General features: G+C 42.9%; 1 protein-coding gene and 1 long non-coding RNA gene across 3 annotated transcripts in view; one reads left to right on the plus strand and one right to left on the minus strand.

Moving 5' to 3' along the window:
* LOC115172804 (protein ELYS) overlaps positions 1-10,253 on the minus strand; it is a 52,598-nt gene extending 42,345 nt beyond the window's left edge. Inside the window, exons 1-8 of one of the 2 annotated variants that reach the window (XM_029730573.1) lie at positions 9,916-10,253; positions 7,747-7,872; positions 7,188-7,441; positions 6,911-7,091; positions 6,575-6,782; positions 6,369-6,485; positions 1,075-1,159; positions 528-678 (exon numbers count right to left, since the gene is read on the minus strand). In XM_029730573.1, the coding sequence (XP_029586433.1) occupies positions 528-678; positions 1,075-1,159; positions 6,369-6,485; positions 6,575-6,782; positions 6,911-7,091; positions 7,188-7,441; positions 7,747-7,867 (1,117 nt within the window). In that variant the 5' untranslated portion in view covers positions 7,868-7,872; positions 9,916-10,253. Of the gene's footprint in view, positions 1-527; positions 679-1,074; positions 1,160-6,368; positions 6,486-6,574; positions 6,783-6,910; positions 7,092-7,187; positions 7,442-7,746; positions 7,897-9,915 lie in introns of both variants that reach the window. The other variant, XM_029730574.1, reaches the window with a different exon arrangement.
* Positions 10,254-13,049: 2,796 nt separating this feature from the next.
* LOC115172805 (uncharacterized) lies at positions 13,050-17,794 on the plus strand. Its single transcript, XR_003871494.1, has 2 exons — positions 13,050-13,158; positions 17,655-17,794. It is a non-coding gene; the product is annotated as an uncharacterized LOC115172805 (long non-coding RNA).
* The last annotated feature ends 511 nt before the right edge of the window (positions 17,795-18,305 follow it).

Below are 18,305 nucleotides of genomic sequence, written 5' to 3' on the forward strand. Positions count from 1 at the left end.
ACAATTTAAAGGCAATTCTACCAAATACTAATTGAGTGTATGTAAACTTCTGACCCACTGGGAATGTGACGAAAGAAATAAAAGCTGAAATAAATCATTCTCTCTACTATTATTCTAACATTTCACATTATTAAAATAAAGTGGTGATCCTAACTTACCTAAGACAAGGAATTTTTACTAGGATTAAATGTCAGGAATTGTGAAAAACTGAGTTTAAATGTATTTGGCTAAGGTGTATGTAAACTTCCGCCTTCAACTGTACATCCTTTTCGCTCCAGGGTCGCATTCATTAGAGCACACTGTGGCAAATAATTTTGCAAAGGAAAACAAATGTGCATTTCCTGTTGGACATGTTCAGGTAGCCCCACTCCTTTTCGGTCCATTTGGTGTCTAGTAAGTGAATACCACCCACGTAGGTAATAAAGAACACATGCCATTTTTTTGTTGTTGGTTTTCTGGTCACTTAGACACCAATATAATCCTGAAAAGATTTGAGTTGAGATGACTTGAGATGAAGGAAAAGGTACCTTCGTTCATGCTGTCGTCTCTGTCAGGATGGTGTCGGAACTTCTCGATGGTCTGGCAGCTGAGCAAGCGGGTGTTGGTGGCCTGAGCCCTCAGGGGGAAGGCTGTGCTGCTCAGCTCCTGACTGTACCGTTCCTCACAGTACTCCAGACCCTAGGAGAGAAGGAGACGGCAGGGGAGAGAGGATTAACGTTAATACAGTGCCAATGGAAAGATTAAAAGGTCTCAAAGCAGTGAAAGCACCACATTTAAGTAAGAAATAAATATGGTTGGGCATAATAGATGACTAAATTACATCTTCAGGACTGAAACATTGAGAAGAACTGTTGGAAACCAGCAAGCTTTGGGCTTTAACACCACGATCGCGGTGCAAAACACTTGACCCTGAACAACCAGTTGACCGTCAGTACAGTCTTTACCAAACAAAAGGGTCATTGAACAGAAATTGGACCTGTCTCGATGCATTGCTGGAAGCGGGAATAGCTACTTATTTCAGTTAGACAGAAAAAAAATCATTGAGGTAAAAACATGGGTTGAAATTACGGTTACCTCATAGAGGATCTTTCCTGAGCCCAAACACTTCCTCTCACTGAAGGCCAGCTGGAGCAGGTGCAGACTGACCACGTCTCCCTCGCTGGAGAGGGAGAAGAGAGAGGGAGATGTGTTAAAGGGCTGCAAATACACCAAGTCATGTGCATTGACATGAGGTGGTTAATACGGCATGAGTATTTATGCAAAATAAAGGCCAACAGTGTGCTATGACCACTGAGTACCATAGCTGCATTCACTGGACCAATGCCACATTTGCATACAAGCTGTAAAGTGTGGAGCTTCCACCATACTGTTTTCACTGATCCAGTCCTCTCATACACAGTATCAGTTTGGACACCTACTCATTAAAGGGGTTTTCTTTATTTTCTACATTGTATAATAATAGTGAGGACATCAAAACTATGAAATGACATATGGAATCATGTAGTAACCAAAAAAAAGTTAAATAAATCTAAATATATTTTATAATTGAGATTCTTCAAAGTAACCACCCTTTGCCTTGACAGCGTTGCACATTCTTGGAATTCTCTCAACTAGCTTCATGAGAAATGCTTTTCCAATAGTCTTGAAGGAGTTCTCACAAATGCTGAGCACTTGCTGGCTGCTTTTCCTTCACTCTGCAGTCCAACTCACCCCAAACCACCTCAATTGGGTTGAGGTCGGGTGATTGTGGAAGCCAGGTCATCTGATGCAACACTCCATCACTGTCCTTGGTCAAATATCCCTTACACAGCCTGGAGGTGCATTTTGGGTCAATGTCCTGTTGAAAAACAAATGATAGTCCCACAGAGCGCAAACCAGATGGGATGGTGTATCGCTGCAGAATGCTGTGGTAGTCATTAGAGGTCAACCGATTATGATTTTTCAACGCCGATACCGATTATCGGAGGACTAAAAAAGCAGCTACCGATTAAGCGACATATTTTTTTACATTTATTTGTAATAATGAAAATTACAACAATACTGAATGAATACTTATTTTAACTTAATATAATACATCAATAAAATCAATTTAGCCTCAAATAAATATTTAAAACATGTTCAATTTGGTTTAAATAACGCAAAAACAAAGTGTTGGAGAAGAAAGTAAAAGTGCAATATGTGCCATGTAAGAAAGCTAACATTAAAGTGCCTTGCTCAGAACATGAGAACATATGAAAGCTGGTGGTTCCTTTTAACATGAGTCTTTAATATTCCCAGGTAAGAAGTTTTAGGATGTAGTTATTATAGGAATTATAGGACTATTTCTTTCTATACGATTTGTATTTCATATACCTTTGACTATTGGATGTTCTTATAGGCACTTTAGTATTGCCAGTGTAACAGTATAGCTTCCGTCCCTCTCCTCGCTCCTACCTGGGCTCGAACCAGGAACACATCGACAACAGCCAACCTCAAAGCAGCATTACCCATGCAGAGCAAGGGGAACAACTACTCCAAGTCTCAGAGCGAGTGACGTTTGAAACGCTATTAGCGCGCACCCCGCTAGCTAGCTAGCCATTTCACATCGGTTACACCAGCCTAATCTTGGGAGTTGGTAGGCTTGAAGTCATAAACAGGGCAACGCTTGAAGCATTGCGAAGAGCAGCTAGCAAAACGCACGAAAGTGCTGTTTGAATGAATGCTTACGAGCCTGCTGGTGCCTACCACCGCTCAGTCAGACTGCTCTATCAAATCATAGACTTAATTATAATAAACACACAGAAATACGAGCCTTAGGTCATTAATATGGTCGAATCCGGAAACTATCATCTCAAAAACAAAAGTTTTGTTCTTTCAGTGACATACGGAACCGTTCCGTATTTTACCTAACGGGTGGCATCCATAAGTCTAAATATTCCTGTTTCATTGCACAACCTTCAATGTTATGTCATAATTACGTAAAATTCAGGCAAATTAGTTCGCAACGAGCCAGGCGGCCCAAACTGTTGCATATACCCTGACTCCGCGTGCAATGAACGCAAGAGAAGTGACACAATTTCACCTGGTTAATATTGCCTGCTAACGTGGATTTCTTTTAGCTAAATATGCAGGTTTGAAAATATATACTTGTGTATTGATTTTAAGAAAGACATTGATGTTTATGGTTATGTACACGTTGGAGCAATGACAGTCGTTTTTCGCGAACGCGCACCGCATCGATTCAATGCAACGCAGGACATCCTAGATAAACTAGTAATATCGTCAACCATGTGTAGTTAACTAGTGATTATGATTGTTTTTTATAAGATAAGTTTAATGCTAACTAGCAACTTACCTTGGCTTCTTACTGTATTCGCGTAACAGGCAGGCTCCTCGTGGAATGCAATGTAAAGCAGGTGGTTAGAGCGTTGGACTAGTTAACCGTAAGGTTGCAAGATTGAATCCCCGAGCTGACAAGGTAAAAATCTGTCGTTCTGCCCCTGAACAAGGCAGTTAACCCACCGTTCCTAGGCCGTCATTGAAAATAAGAATGTGTTCTTAACTGACTTGCCTAGTTAAATAAAAGGTGTAAAAAAATGTTGTATTTTTTTTAAATTACAAAACATAATTCGGCAAATCGGTGTCCAAAAATACCGATTGCTATGAAAACTTGAAATCGGCCATTCCGATTAAATCGGGCGACCTCTAGTAGTCACGCTAGTTAATTTTCCCTTGAATTATAAATCGACAGTGTCAGCAGCAAAGCAACCCCCACAACATTACACCTCCTCCATGCTTGACAGTGGAAACCACACATGCTGAGATCATCCGTTCACCTACTCTGTCTCACACAAATACATAGCGGTTGGAAACAAAAATCTCCAATTTGGACTCAGACTAAAAGGACAGATTTCCACCGGTGTAATGTCCATTGTTCGTGTTTCTTGGCCCAAGCAAGTCTCTTCTTATAAAAGTGTCCTTCAGTAGTTGTTTCTTTACAGCAATTCGACCATGAAGGCCTGATTCAAGCAGTCGATGTTGAGATGTGTCTGTTACTTTAATTCTGTGAGGCTTTTATTTGGTCTGCAATCCAATGAGCAGTTAACTCTAATGAACTTATCCTCTGCAGCAGAGGTAACTCTGGGTCTTCCTTTCCTGTGGCGGTCCTCATGAGCGCACGTTTCATCATAGCGCTTGAGGGTTTTTGCGAGTGCACTTGAAGAAACTTTCAAAGGTCTTGACATTTTCCGATTGACTGACCATGTCTTAAAGTAATGGACTCATTTCTCTTTACTTATTTGAGTTTTTCTTGCCATAATATGGACTTGGTCTTTTACCAAATAGGGCTATCTTCTGTGTACCAACCCTACCTTGTCACAACACAACTGATAGGCTTAAACGCATTAAGGAAAGAAATTCCACAAATAAAACATTTAACAAGGCACACATGTTAATTGAAATGCATTCCAGATGACTACCTCATGAAGCTGGTTGAGAGAATGCCAAGAGTGTACAAAGCTGTCATCAAGGCAAAGGGTGACTACTTTGAAGAATCTCAAAGATAAAATATATTTTGATATGTTTAACACTTTTTGATTGAATGTGTTATTTCATAGTTTGTCTTCACTATTATTCTGTCATGACGTTGCCCTCTCTCCGGGTACAGAGAACACAGTTGAACCTCCTCCCTCTGCACCAGGCCTTTTCTATGCACCATCCCCCGACCTCTATACTTCTGACACTGCTGTGGTGAGAGGGGTTGTAAAATTCTAAAGGAGAATGTCCTGCCGCATGACCCAGTTTTGAGATAGAGAGGGGTTTCATAGAGAGACAAAGGAATTCTTCCAACTCACAGAATTGGGGAACCGAACGACATTTATGTTCTGGAGAAGGTATAAAAGATCGGTGAAGAATCCAGCTACGAACTGGTCCGCTTGGTACAATTTTGTGATACTCATTAGAGACAATAGGGCCATATTACCATACTAAGGTTTATATAATAGCCTCAGCTATGGGACTTGCATCTAAATGGTTGTATACAATAATTTAATAAGATTAAAGCTATTTGGAATAGGTTGAGAGGCTATGTACTGATGTTAACGTGATAGAATTGTATTTTCTGTTTAAAGTTTTACCAAGTCATCGGTACGCCCCCAGGGACACAGACAGGACCTGGTGTCATGAGACAGCCTTTTTCTGTATTCCAAATATAAACCCCACCCAGGGTTTCTTTCCCCAGACCAGCTTACCTCAGAAGAGAGAGCCAAGGTTTGACCATGTATTCCTCTACTGAAGCTTAACCATACCACGTGGTTAAACTTTTAGACTATCGATACCGACAGAATAATAACAAGTCTTTGATATTAATTAATAGTCTGCAGCTAGAAATTTGATATCATCGACTGCGAAGACTGACGAAACATCCATTCTATAACTACATTAATGAATGTCGCTTTGAAAGATCCATTCTAACCGAGAGAGAGAGAAAACTCTCCAACAACGATCCCGACGACTCACTGAGCGTAAATATATATTGATTGCAATTGTTCCCGAATGAGTGAGCGTTCATGTGCAAAGGATTAGCATATCAATTGTTAATATTTATCAACTCTGTAGGGTCTTCTCAGCTCACCCCCCCTTGTTGGTTTAACAAGCCGCCATGCCGGTTTAGCCCACTAGGGCACATTACTGTACCAATTCTTTGTGACGATAATTACTGTTTGTATGCTTTATGTGAATTACTTTGTTTAGTAAATAAATGATTTTAAGATAGTTGATGTATGGATGACTTAGTAAAGACTGGGTTTGTGCAGATACAACAATTTATGACGTTTGGAATGAGACGGACGCGAGGTAAAATACACCATTTAAACCAGAAGATAAATCGGCCTATACTATAATATATAATGTTATAATATAGGAAAATTATATTAGGAAAATTATAACTTTGTAATCTGAATATTTTCCTTGGTGCCCCGATCTCCTAGTTAATTACAGTTAAACGATTAATCAGTTTAATCGCGTAATAATAATAATAACAGGGAGTTATTTTGATAAACATGTCTTCAGTTAATGGTGCCCAAAGACATGACATCTACAATGTAGAAAATAGTACAAATAAAGAAAACCCCTGGAATGAGTAGGTGTGTTTGACAGGTACTGTATATGAATACCAAAGAGATTGGGGCTGAGGGGAAGGTGCTGGGAGCCCACATGGAGCTGCAACTATTCCATTGGTTCCATTGTCCAGGACAAACTAAAACAACCTCAAGTATTTCAAATACTTCAAATGCATCACATCCTGGTCTGGTGTGCACACTATGACCCCTTCCAAGAGTTACGGAACTTTGTGCCTCAAGCAGGCAGACAGGTGGGGAGGGAGAACTCACTGGTCCTGGGCAGACTGGACGGCCCACAGGTAACAGCAGTTGCGGGGGTCGTTCTCTGGCTCCTGGAATGTGAAGGCATACACTGGCACCCTGCCGCCCTCCAGCTGGGAGTGATACCTGTGGGAGAACACAGCAGAGACAGTCAGAAAAAGCTACAACTGAAGGTTTACCATAGCCACCATGTCATCCCTGGGTCGTCAACTCACTCCTTCTTGAGCGTCTTCATGTTCCAGAGTTGCAGGTATCCGTCGGAGAAGCCCACGGCCAGCTGGTTGGTGCGAGGGATGTACTGCAGAGCCGTGGCCCCTGTGCCCGTGGGGCTGCTCAGCTGCAGACAGAGATGTCTCCCCTGACGTGTCTCCTGCTCACGTAGCCGGGGGATCTCAGCTAGGGACTTACTCACCACCTCCAGATCTGGAGAGGACAGAGGAGGGTGTGGGTTGGGGGAGAAAACACACACACATCAAACTCTCACAATCTTGAGAGGAACTGTGGGCCAGTAAAGTTGTGTCTGTGTTAGGTTAAAACACACACGCGCTGACCTGAGGCCTCCAGCTCGCTCTGGCTGCAGGAGAGGTCATCCAGACACAGGTCCATTAGAAGGACATGTCCCAGGTCCGTGACCACCGCTGCCACGCCAAAGAACCAGCGCAGGCTCTGGTGGAGGTGCTGTGTGCTGGCACTGGCCCCACCGTAGCTCACCAGGGGCTCGATGGCCCTGATCTGCCAATCATCAGTTAGTCAGTCAGTCCACATCACAATCAATCAAATCAACCAGTTGATGTAAGTGACAGTAGTAGATGGTGAGAGCGCACTCACCCTGCCCGGTATGACTACGGCTTTGACCACTCGGGAGATACCCAGGTCATAGAGACAGAGCATGCTGCCCTGGGCCTCCTCAAGGCCCACAAGCAGCCCGGTCCTTTTCAGCCAGGAGAAGTCCCTGGCCGCCAGCACGCTGGGGGGGTGCTCCCCATCGCCGCAGAAGCAGTAGGCGGACAGGCGCTCACCTGTCACCGCATGGACCACCTCCAGCTGGGGCCCACAGGCGAGCCATGCTAGCCCGCTACGACCTGTGCCCAGGGAGGGTGGCACATCAGTGAGGTAGGGAAAAAGGAGCAGGCAAGTTAGGCCTACTAATTCATGGTGGTTTATTGTAAAACCTCTCCTCTGAGAAGGGATTGTTTGAGATGTATTTTTTGTTATTTTAAGACTTTAGAATGCAGGAATGCAAAGCTATAGTGGCAGACATACGATGATTTTTTGGTAACTGAGGGGGCTGACGCTGTAGGCCTAATTTGTGGATGTGCTGTGCTTCTGTCCTCTCCAGGATGGTCAGATAGTGAGAGATCGCCGCTGTGCATACACATTGACTTACCGACAGTGAACTTCCCATGAAGCACAGAGTCCAGGGTGATCTCATCCTCCCCCAGAGCGTCTACAGTCACCCCCGGGAAACGCAGCAGGCTGCTGGTGACCTGGGCAGCCAGGTCACGCATGTTCACTACACACAAAACAGGACGTTGCACTGCATTATGTACAAAACAGACAAAAACAGACATAGCATTACTTGTGATTCTTCCAAACTCCAGGTTTGAGGCACATATGCATGCCAAAACGTACACAGTTCTCTTGTTGCTTGGCAATTCCACAGTAACAGAACGTTGCTGAGACTCAGATTTTTCACTTTAAAAATGCAATTATGCACAATGACTACTTTTAACTTCCACTGAAAATTTTACACAAACACATTTACTTTTACAGTGCAGAAGCTAAGTTTGGTAACAGAATCACAGCACCATGCACAGCAACTGAGCTCAAATCAGACCATAAGAAAACAGTTACTCTCTAAGCCTCCACCAGGTTTTGCCTTTGGAGACAAAAGAGGTATTTATGCTGTGTTATGGTTCCCAGTTGTCAGCAGTTTGGGCTCTGGGCCTGCTGGAGTGTTTGTGTGCATGTCCTTCTCTTGGTGCTATGTAAAGCGTTGACAGATGATTATCTAGTAGGCCATTACCATATTACCTGTAGCAGCCTAAACAACTGACACAACCACATAAATAAACAGTATCTTGAGAAGTTAGATAAATATCGGAAAGCCCCCGACATGGCATGTTGCTGTGTGTTAACCATGTTAAAACTGCGTTACTGTTTACCCTCTTGATTCCCAAATGAAGAGTGCATGGTCCACAAGATAACACTATCTTAGAGAGCCTTGTATAGATGTACATTAAAGGGTAACGTTAAGTAATTGAACACTTGTCAGGCAGACAGCACGACTACAGCTTTCTGTGCCACTGTATGAGTTTGGTCCAGTATGAGCAAAACACCATATCGAGTTAGTGTCATAACTTCTTTCACCAATGGATTACTTTGACTAGCCTCAGAATTTCACCTAATATGCCATGTGTCATGCATACGGCAATGCATCATGCAAAATACCACCCCTTTCACAAGCAAGTAGCCTAGCTAGCTAACTTACTAGCCATCTATGTAAAAGAAACCGAGACTACTCCCGCGCAGCTTGACAAGGCGTGGTACAGTTAGATGCAGAGTATTGGAGTAGCTAGTCGAGTACCGTCTGACATCTAAATACCCCGAAACAAACTAGATATAAAACGTAATCTACTAACATGCTCTTAACTCGATTAACGAGCAACACCGAGACTTTAAAATATAGCTAGCTAACTAATGTAAAACGTGATTGGTTACCTGTGTCGGTATCACTATCACACCTTGCCTACGCTAACGTGTTCAAACTAGCCAGGCTAAATGTCGAAATTCAGAACCATGTAAGTTACTTATTTTAGAAGTAACGTTATACATGGCTGTCGATCTAAACATTTGTGATGTAACGTTAAGCTAGCTAACTAAACCAAGGCAAGGGGAAATGACACCCTTTACTTCTGATTTGAGCTAACGAACTTTACTGGCTTAACGTTAACTAACTAGCCGTCTCTCGGACATAGTTCATTCCGACACCACGATGTCAGTTTTCTTACTAGCGAGTTAACTTTATCTTAGTTAACTAACTAGTATAGTAAGTTGACAGTGACTTTGGGGACTGTAGCGAAAACAGTAATTACAAGAAACTGCATCCGTTGACTTAACTTGCTAGCTAACGCGAGTTACCTAATATATAATCGGCCTTGCTAGCCAGCTAGCTAGACTGCAGCGACGAGCTGCTGTAGTAAACTAGCTACGTTAGCTACTAACTCCTATATGCTGTGCGTTAGTTACAAGTCTTGCTACATATTGGTAAATAACCAGTGTTACGCTAACGTTAGCATCCTGTAAATACCCCGTAACGTCGTTAGACATAGTTAAATCATAGCAACGTGTGAGGCGGGTGAATCAAAACCTCGCATGAGGTAGCATTATGCTAAAATTAACCGCATAGCTAGCAAGCTAACGTATCTAAATAGTTAGCCAATTTTGGGTACAACCCGATTAACTGCTCCGTTGTGCTTAAAAAGGAAGAGAATCTGCCAATTCTTCCAACTGGTAAAGGTAACTAACGTTATAACCTTAGCTAGCTAGACGTTACCTGATGTTGACCGTCGTAACGTACTACTACCAACGACGTTAGTAGCTAATAAACTGTGATGTATTTTCCGTTGCGACTCTTCCTCGGCCCTGTCATAATAATCCGATTTTCTTGCAAACACTTTTCTTTTTTTTTTAGGACAACTGTCGAAAACCCATAAATGTTTCAGTATGAAGGACCGTGTCTACTGAATTAGTTGCACTAGCTACGCGATAACTGTCTACTTGCTAGAGTTCAACGCAGGCGCCATTTCCATGTAGATCTAGCTACTGCGCAGGTATACCGTACGAGCTACTGCGCATCACTTGCTGCACAAAATCACGCAAACGTCAAAGGGCCAGAAATAAACATCGCGAGAAAGTAAACTGTTTATATCTTTCTTCTGCGTGTGAGGCAGTGGTTCGACATTCAAACAAGATTTTCAATTATGGATGACACTCTTTCGAATATATACAAATTATTTTCTCTCTTTCTTTGTTGTATTGGATGTATTCAATAATTTTGAATTGATCTCTTTGTGGATTTTTTGTTTGTTTGTGGATTTGACATATCATCCTCATAGGATTAGGTTACATTCTGTAGTTTCAGTTGTGCAGTAAATGCATGGGTGGATTTAGTGATTTGGAGGCCCCTGGAGTAACTCCCTGTCAGAAATACTGTGATTAGCAGGGTTCCCCAACTGATGCCCCGTGGGCCAAATCGCGCCAGCAATAGTATTTGGCCCCCCAAAGCCCAAAATTATGACCCTAGATGCAAAAACTCCCAAATGCAATGTCCCAAGAAGGAAGTTACCCTACCTAAATAACACAAAAGTTACATTTAATGTCATTCATGAGGAGAGAATGCAGGACCAATTTTATTTATTTCACTTTTATTTAACCAGGTAGGCCAGTTGAGAACAAGTTCTCATTTACAACTGCGACCTGGCCAAGATAAAGCAAAGCGACAAAAACAACTAATAAAGCAGGCAGAGGACCATTTCGTGGTGCTGAAACGTAACGCTGCAACGCAATCAATAGGAGGTGCTGAAAATATAGCTAACTTGTTATGCAAGTGTTGCAGAGCAACAGATGGAGAACACCTACACCAGTAAAGTAATTCATTTAAATAATAATCTTCATTATAAATTGACTTCACAAGAGGGTTTAGTTGTAGTATATTTATTTCCAAGCATAGGCCTATATAAAATAACTTAACAGAGGCTATGACACTTAGGCTGAGACTTAACAGCATCTTTCACAATAACAAAAATATATGACCTAATTGCATAAGGGCTCAGGGCAAGACCCAGATTCAAAGTCTTTGATATGTATTATATTCCAAAAGGGTAGGCAAGAGAAGGGTCGTAGACAGGCAAAAGGTCAAAACCAGTTCAGAGTCCAGGAGGTACAGTGTGGCAGGCAGGCTCAACGTCAGGGCAGGCAGACTGGTCAGGCAGGCAGGCACAGAGTCCAGAAAACAGGCAAGGGCAAAACCGGGAGGACTAGCAAAAGAGAGAATAGCAAAAGCAGGAGACCGGGAAAAACACACTGGTTGACTTGAAACAGACAAGATGAACTGGCACAGAAAGACAGGAAACACAGGGATAAATACACTAGGGAAAGTAAGCTACACCTGGAGGGGGTGGAGACAATCATAAGGACAGGTGAAACAGATCAGGGGTGACAAATAGAAGTGGGAATTTTCTTACAAGGCCTACTTACAATTGCAACTGGCCAAAAATGTAGCATCCTTCAAAAAACACTAATTTAAACAAAAAAAGGCAATGTCTGTGTCTGAATCGGGATAGCCTACTCTTGTCAGCTTGAGACCTAAATATCCTTGGATAAGCACTCACAATAATGTTATTATTTAAAAGAAAATGGCCTTACCGGATTGTGAGAGGATCACGTACAAACGCAATGATATCATTGGGCATGCTGTAGTCTTGAAATCTGGTGGAGAAGTTGTCCCTCAGCTGCTTGATGAAATCTTCCATCACCTCTGTGACAATGCTGCGACCTGGTCCCCCTGCCTGTAGTTTCTTCAGTGTGCTGAAGTGCAGATGACAAGTCCAAATCAAACAACTCAAGCTTCCTAGTAAAAGCTTCAAGTTTTTCCCACCATGTCCACCACTGTTTTCCCTCATCCTTGTGACTGGAGATTTAACCCATTTAAGCAACAGAATATGTAGCTTGCAGTTAACGCGTCAATGTTTCTGCGTGGCCTATGTCTGGGGCGGGAAGGCCACTTTGAAAGTTCCATGCTTAGATTCATAATGACGTCTGAGATTGAATTATTTTCAAACAGCGTCATGTTCATTGCAAATAAGACACTGGCTTGGCATTGGAAAAAGATGGTAAAATGAACACATATCTCTCTGTACATCCTTCCCGGAAACGTTTTCATTATCCACCTTTCTTTTGATACTTTTTGAGATCGACATGTACTCTTGCTGTCAAGCCAATTGTTCTGAACGAACGTAAAACAAGTAGTGTAGCCTACAGTAGGCTACGTAGACCTGTTTTCCCCCACCAATCAACGCATGAGAAATAGACAAAATAATAATTGAATAGAGACATAGTGATTTTATGAGCGTAATAAGATCGAAAGTATTATGTTATTGTCACTGAATGTATTATGTACTCACCAGATGTGTTCAAAATTATGTTCAATTTGTAGTGTAGCACAATTCATTGTGTTAATATAATATACTAATTAATTTATGGTCCGCCGACTATTAGCCTCAAAAAAAATTGTCCCAAGACCAAACCTAGTTGAGAACCCTGGATTAGAAGCTTTTGCAGGAGGCCCTGGGCCAATGGGAGGTCAGGGATAAGGGTTTAGGGGTCAGATGGAGTGAGAGCGAAGTTACAGAAGTGAAGATACAGTACAACTTGAACCACAGAGTAAGGCTACCTTCAAACCATGCATGTCCAACGAGGCTGTTTGGTGGGGAAAAACGCTGTTTTACGTTTTTAATTAGTTGATGGATAGTCTTTGAAACTTTTCTGATAGATAGCACAACACAAGCCCCCACCCCCCATTGAAAACCATTGAGTTGCTGCGTCTTTTACGCATCCATTTGTCTGATTGGACCCTTATATTACTCAATCAACAATGTAAATGTTAACTCTTGCTTTCTCTTTCAAGAGCATTCAGTACCTTTATCCATCTCTCTACAGGTGCTACAGAGACAGAATATTCCAAGGACCTCCAGAGCCTTCAGACCAACTACCTACAATTTCTCCAGAACACAGAAAAGTGAGCTCTGCTTGTGATATACTTTCACTATGGCAGTCTGTGTGATTACATTTGTATTTAATTAACTAGTCAAGTCAGTTAAGAACAAATTCTTATTTACAATGACAGCCTACTTCTAAAGCCCCCCGGGCCAAACCCTCACAACGCTGGGCAAATTGTGCGCCGCCCTATGGGAATCCCAATCACAGCCGGTTGTGAGACAGCCCGGGATTGAACCCTGGTTTGTAGTGATGCATCATAGTGATGCGATGCAGTGCCTTAGACCGCTGCGCCACTCAGGAGGCAACATATAGCATATTATAAACCGGGTGGTTCTGTGAAGGAACAATTAAGCTTAATGACAATTGCGTTAGACAACTGTACTGTCTGCTTTTAAGCTGTTATCCCTGTTGAAGGGCAGTATGAAACGTGGCAATCCCACATGTCCTATACATTGAAGGGTGGTATCACTTGGATGCCAATATGTATGTCTTTTATAATGGATAAGCTTGCCAAGAAAACTCAGAGGAGAGTGCTGATCTGAAACAGATGTCCCTTGCCTACGTAAGCTAAAATGTCTAAGAGAGTCCAATGCTGGCGGGGGTCCAGAAAAGGTCTCCCCTGTGCAGGTCACTATTGAATAAACTCTGGGTGAATGCTTAACAGTTGTCGACTACAAGACCTGATTTTCCCACAACAGTTCGAGCCCAGAATACTGATTAGCTGACAGCCGTGGTATATCAGACTGTATACCAGGGGTATGACAAAACATTTTTACTGCTCTAGTTACGTTGGTAACCTGTGTCATTTAGTGGCCCTTTCAGGGTGTAGATTGTGGCTCCCACCACATTGGCTACACGGCTGGAAATGGATAAACTCTTGAGACTATTGATCCCTACAGAATAAGTGCAATCTTAGACATTTAATTACTAGTCTGCAGCTGGAAATTATGTAAAACTAGGATGAGAAAACAGACAACCGCCAAAGCATTTATTCTATGAGAACATTTCTGAATGTTACTCTGAAGTATACATTCTAACCATGTACAACCACGAAAGACTTTGTGACTTCAATGAAAGTTAACCAGAGACTCTGATGAACCCTACAGGATGATCGAGGATTCCAACAGAGAAGACAACAACGACATATGGGCGTAAATACACTGCTCAAAAAAATAAAGGGAACACTTAAACAACACAATGTAACTCCAAGTCAATCACACTTCTGTGAAATTAAACTGTCCACTTAGGAAGCAACACTGATTGACAATAAATGTCACATGCTGTTGTGCAAATGGAATAGACAACAGGTGGAAATTATAGGCAATTAGCAAGACACCCCCAATAAAGGAGTGGTTCTGAAGGTGGGGACCACAGACCACTTCTCAGTTCCTATGCTTCCTGGCTGATGTTTTGGTCACTTTTGAATGCTGGCGGTGCTTTCACTCTAGTGGTAGCATTAGACGGAGTCTACAACCCACACAAGTGGCTCAGGTAGTGCAGCTCATCCAGGATGGCACATCAATGCGAGCTGTGGCAAGAAGGTTTGCTGTGTCTGTCAGCGTAGTGTCCAGAGCATGGAGGCGCTACCAGGAGACAAGCCAGTACATCAGGAGACGTGGAGGAGGCCGTAGGAGGGCAACAACCCAGCAGCAGGACCGCTACCTCCGCCTTTGTGCAAGGAGGAGCAGGAGGAGCACTGCCAGAGCCCTGCAAAATGACCTCCAGCAGGCCACAAATGTGCATGTGTCTGCTCAAACGGTCAGAAACAGACTCCATGAGGGTGGTATGAGGGCCCGACGTCCACAGGTGGGGGTTGTGCTTACAGCCCAACACCGTGCAGGTCGTTTGGCATTTGCCAGAGAACACCAAGATTGGCAAATTCGCCACTGGCGCCCTGTGCTCTTCACAGATGAAAGCAGGTTCACACTGAGCACGTGACAGACGTGACAGAGTCTGGAGACGGCGTGGAGAACGTTCTGCTGCCTGCAACATCCTCCAGCATGACCGGTTTGGCGGTGGGTCAGTCATGGTGTGGGGTGGCATTTCTTTGGGGGGGCCGCACAGCCCTCCATGTGCTCGCCAGAGGTAGCCTGACTGCCATTAGGTACCGAGATGAGATCCTCAGACCCCTTGTGAGACCATATGCTGAAGCGGTTGGCCCTGGGTTCCTCCTAATGCAAACAATGCTAGACCTCATGTGGCTGGAGTGTGTCAGCAGTTCCTGCAAGAGGAAGGCATTGATGCTATGGACTGGCCTGCCCGTTCCCCAGACCTGAATCCAATTGAGCACATCTGGGACATCATGTCTCGCTCCATCCACCAACGCCACGTTGCACCACAGACTGTCCAGGAGTTGGCGGATGCTTTAGTCCAGGTCTGGGAGGAGATCCCTCAGGAGACCATCCGCCACCTCATCAGGAGCATGCCCAGGCGTTGTAGGGAGGTCATACAGGCACGTGGAGGCCACACACACTACTGAGCCTCATTTGGACTTGTTTTAAGGACATTACATCAAAGTTGGATTAGCCTGTAGTGTGGTTTTCCACTTTAATTTTGAGTGTGACTCCAAATCCAGACCTCCATGGGTTGATAAATTGGATTTCCATTGATTATTTTTGTGTGATTTTGTTGTCAGCACATTCAACTATGTAAAGAAAAAAGTATTTAATAAGATTATTTCTTTCATTCAGATCTAGGATGTGTTGTTTAAGTGTTCCCTTTATTTTTTGAGCAGTATATATATACATTGCAATTATTCTCGAATGAGCGCCCGTTCTTGTGCAAAGGATTAGCATTTCAATGAATATAATTGTAAACTGTGTAGTGAATCCATGTTGCCTTTCCCGCTCTTTCTCAGTCCACACCCCCTTCCCTTTGTCTACCAAGCCGTCATATTGGTTTAGCCCACTAGGGACTTTTTCATCATTGTTATTAACCAATATCTACTGTTTGTTTTGATGTATTTCTGTGATTATTTAGTTAGTTAGTAAATACATAATTAAGGCAATTTGTATATTGCTGATTCATAATTTATGCTAGGGTTTGTGCAGATAACCAAGAATTTTACAACTTTCAGATGAGACTGATAGAAGGTAAAGAATAATTAATGATTGACTGCTGTTGATAAAAAAGATCTTCAGATCTTTAAGAGTGGATTCGGGAGATAGCCGCTCTATATAAACTAATACTTCCGCGGTGCTCCAGATTCCTAATGAGTTAGTAATTGCCTGATTAATTTAATCAAATAATGAAACGTTAGGTAATCGATTTGAAAATAGCATGTCATAACATTAAGGATAGTAAAGACATGACACCTGTTTATAATAGCAATAAGGCTCCTCGGGTTTGTGGTATATGGCCAATATAACACGGCTAAGTGCTGTATCCAGGCACTCTGTGTTGCACATAAGAACAGCCCTTAGCAGTGCTATATTGGCCATATACCACACCCCCTCGGGCCTTATTGCTTAATTATCCTGGGCCACTGGTTGGAATTGATTTGCTGTACTCACTCAAACTTATGCACTCTCCTCCCTCTAAGTCTCCCAGACTTTTATAAAAACTAAACGTGTCATCCCCTTATTCCCAGGTGAGTCTGCTGGGCCATGGAAGTCTGGAGCACTATAGCAAAACTGCCACCATGTTGTCAGCTATCAGCAGACAGTTCCCTGAGGAAGGATGCAATGATCAAGGCTTTAAAAAATAAACTACTCTTGTAAAAAATGTGATTCAAAAAGGTTTAAAATCAATGAACGTCTCATATCTAGGGTGAATACATTTGTATTCGTGTATATAAGACGTCACACAGGTATGCCAAGTGAAATATATATCCCAAACAAGACTGAAGAATAGGACAAATAGGCTGCGTTTAGACTGGCAGCCCAATTCTGATATTTTTTTCACAAGTTAGTATTTTGACCAATCAGATCAGCTCTGAAAAATAACTGATGTAAATATTTGAGTTGTTACATACATCTTAAATGGCTACTAGACAGAGATAAGGAGACTCTTGCAGTCAACAAAGGGGAAGGTACCACTGAAGGCCTATGGCGATTTTTCAGTAGCATATTGTGAAATATTAATGTAATAAAACAGAATCATTAAAAGCTTTAAAGGAACCTGTAACCACACCTGTATAGCATAAGAAAAGCCAATATACAAAATAAATAGACTGTCACACCCTGACCTTAGAGATCCTTTTATGTCTCTATTTTGGTTGGTCAGGGCGTGAGTTGGGGTGGGCATTCTATGTCCTTTTTTCTATGTTTGGTATTTCTTTGTTTCGGCCCGGGTATGGCTCTCAATCAGGGACAGCTGTACATCGTTGTTGCTGATTGGGAGCCATACTTAGGCAGCCTGTTTTCCTTTGGGTTTGGTGGGTGGTTATTTTCTGTTTAGTAATTTGTTACCTGACAGAACTGTTTAGCTGTTGCACTTGGTTTTTTGATTCAGTGTTCATTCAAATACATTTTATGATGAGCACTAACCACTCTGCGCCTTGGTCTACTCTTTCAGACGGCCGTTACAGAACCACCCACCATAAGAAGACCAAGCAGCGTGGATTGGAGCATCGGGTTGACGGATGGACTTGGCAGAAGGAGCGAAGATTCTGGGAGGACAAGTTACGGGAGCTACGGGAGCCCGAGAGGCAGCCCCCAACATTTTTGTTGGGGGGGCACACGAGAAGTTGGCCTGAGTCAGGATGGAATACTGAGCCAACTTCCCGTGCTTACAGGAAGCATTGTAGTACTGGTCAGGCACCGTGTTATGCGGTAGAGCGCACGGTGTCCCCAGTACGCGTTGAGAGCCCGGTGCGCTACATCCCAGCTCCTAACATCTGCCAGGCGACTTTTTATAGCTACTGTTTACAGGCCTCCTGGGCCATATCCAGTGTTCCTCACTGGGTTCCCTGAATTCCTATCGGATCTTGTAGTCATAGCAGATAATATTCAAATTTTTGGTGACTTTAACATTCACATGGAAAAGTCCACAGACCCACTCCAAAAGGCTTTCGGAGCCATCATCGACTCAGTGGGTTTTGTCCAACATGTCTCTGGACCTACTCACTGCCACAGTCATACTCTGGACCTAGTTTTGTCCCATGGAATAAATGTTGTGGATCTTAATGTTTTTCCTCATAATCCTGGATTATCGGACCACCATTTT

The sequence above is a fragment of the Salmo trutta genome, chromosome 33, assembly GCF_901001165.1.
Source record: "Salmo trutta chromosome 33, fSalTru1.1, whole genome shotgun sequence".
NCBI lineage: Eukaryota > Metazoa > Chordata > Actinopteri > Salmoniformes > Salmonidae > Salmo > Salmo trutta.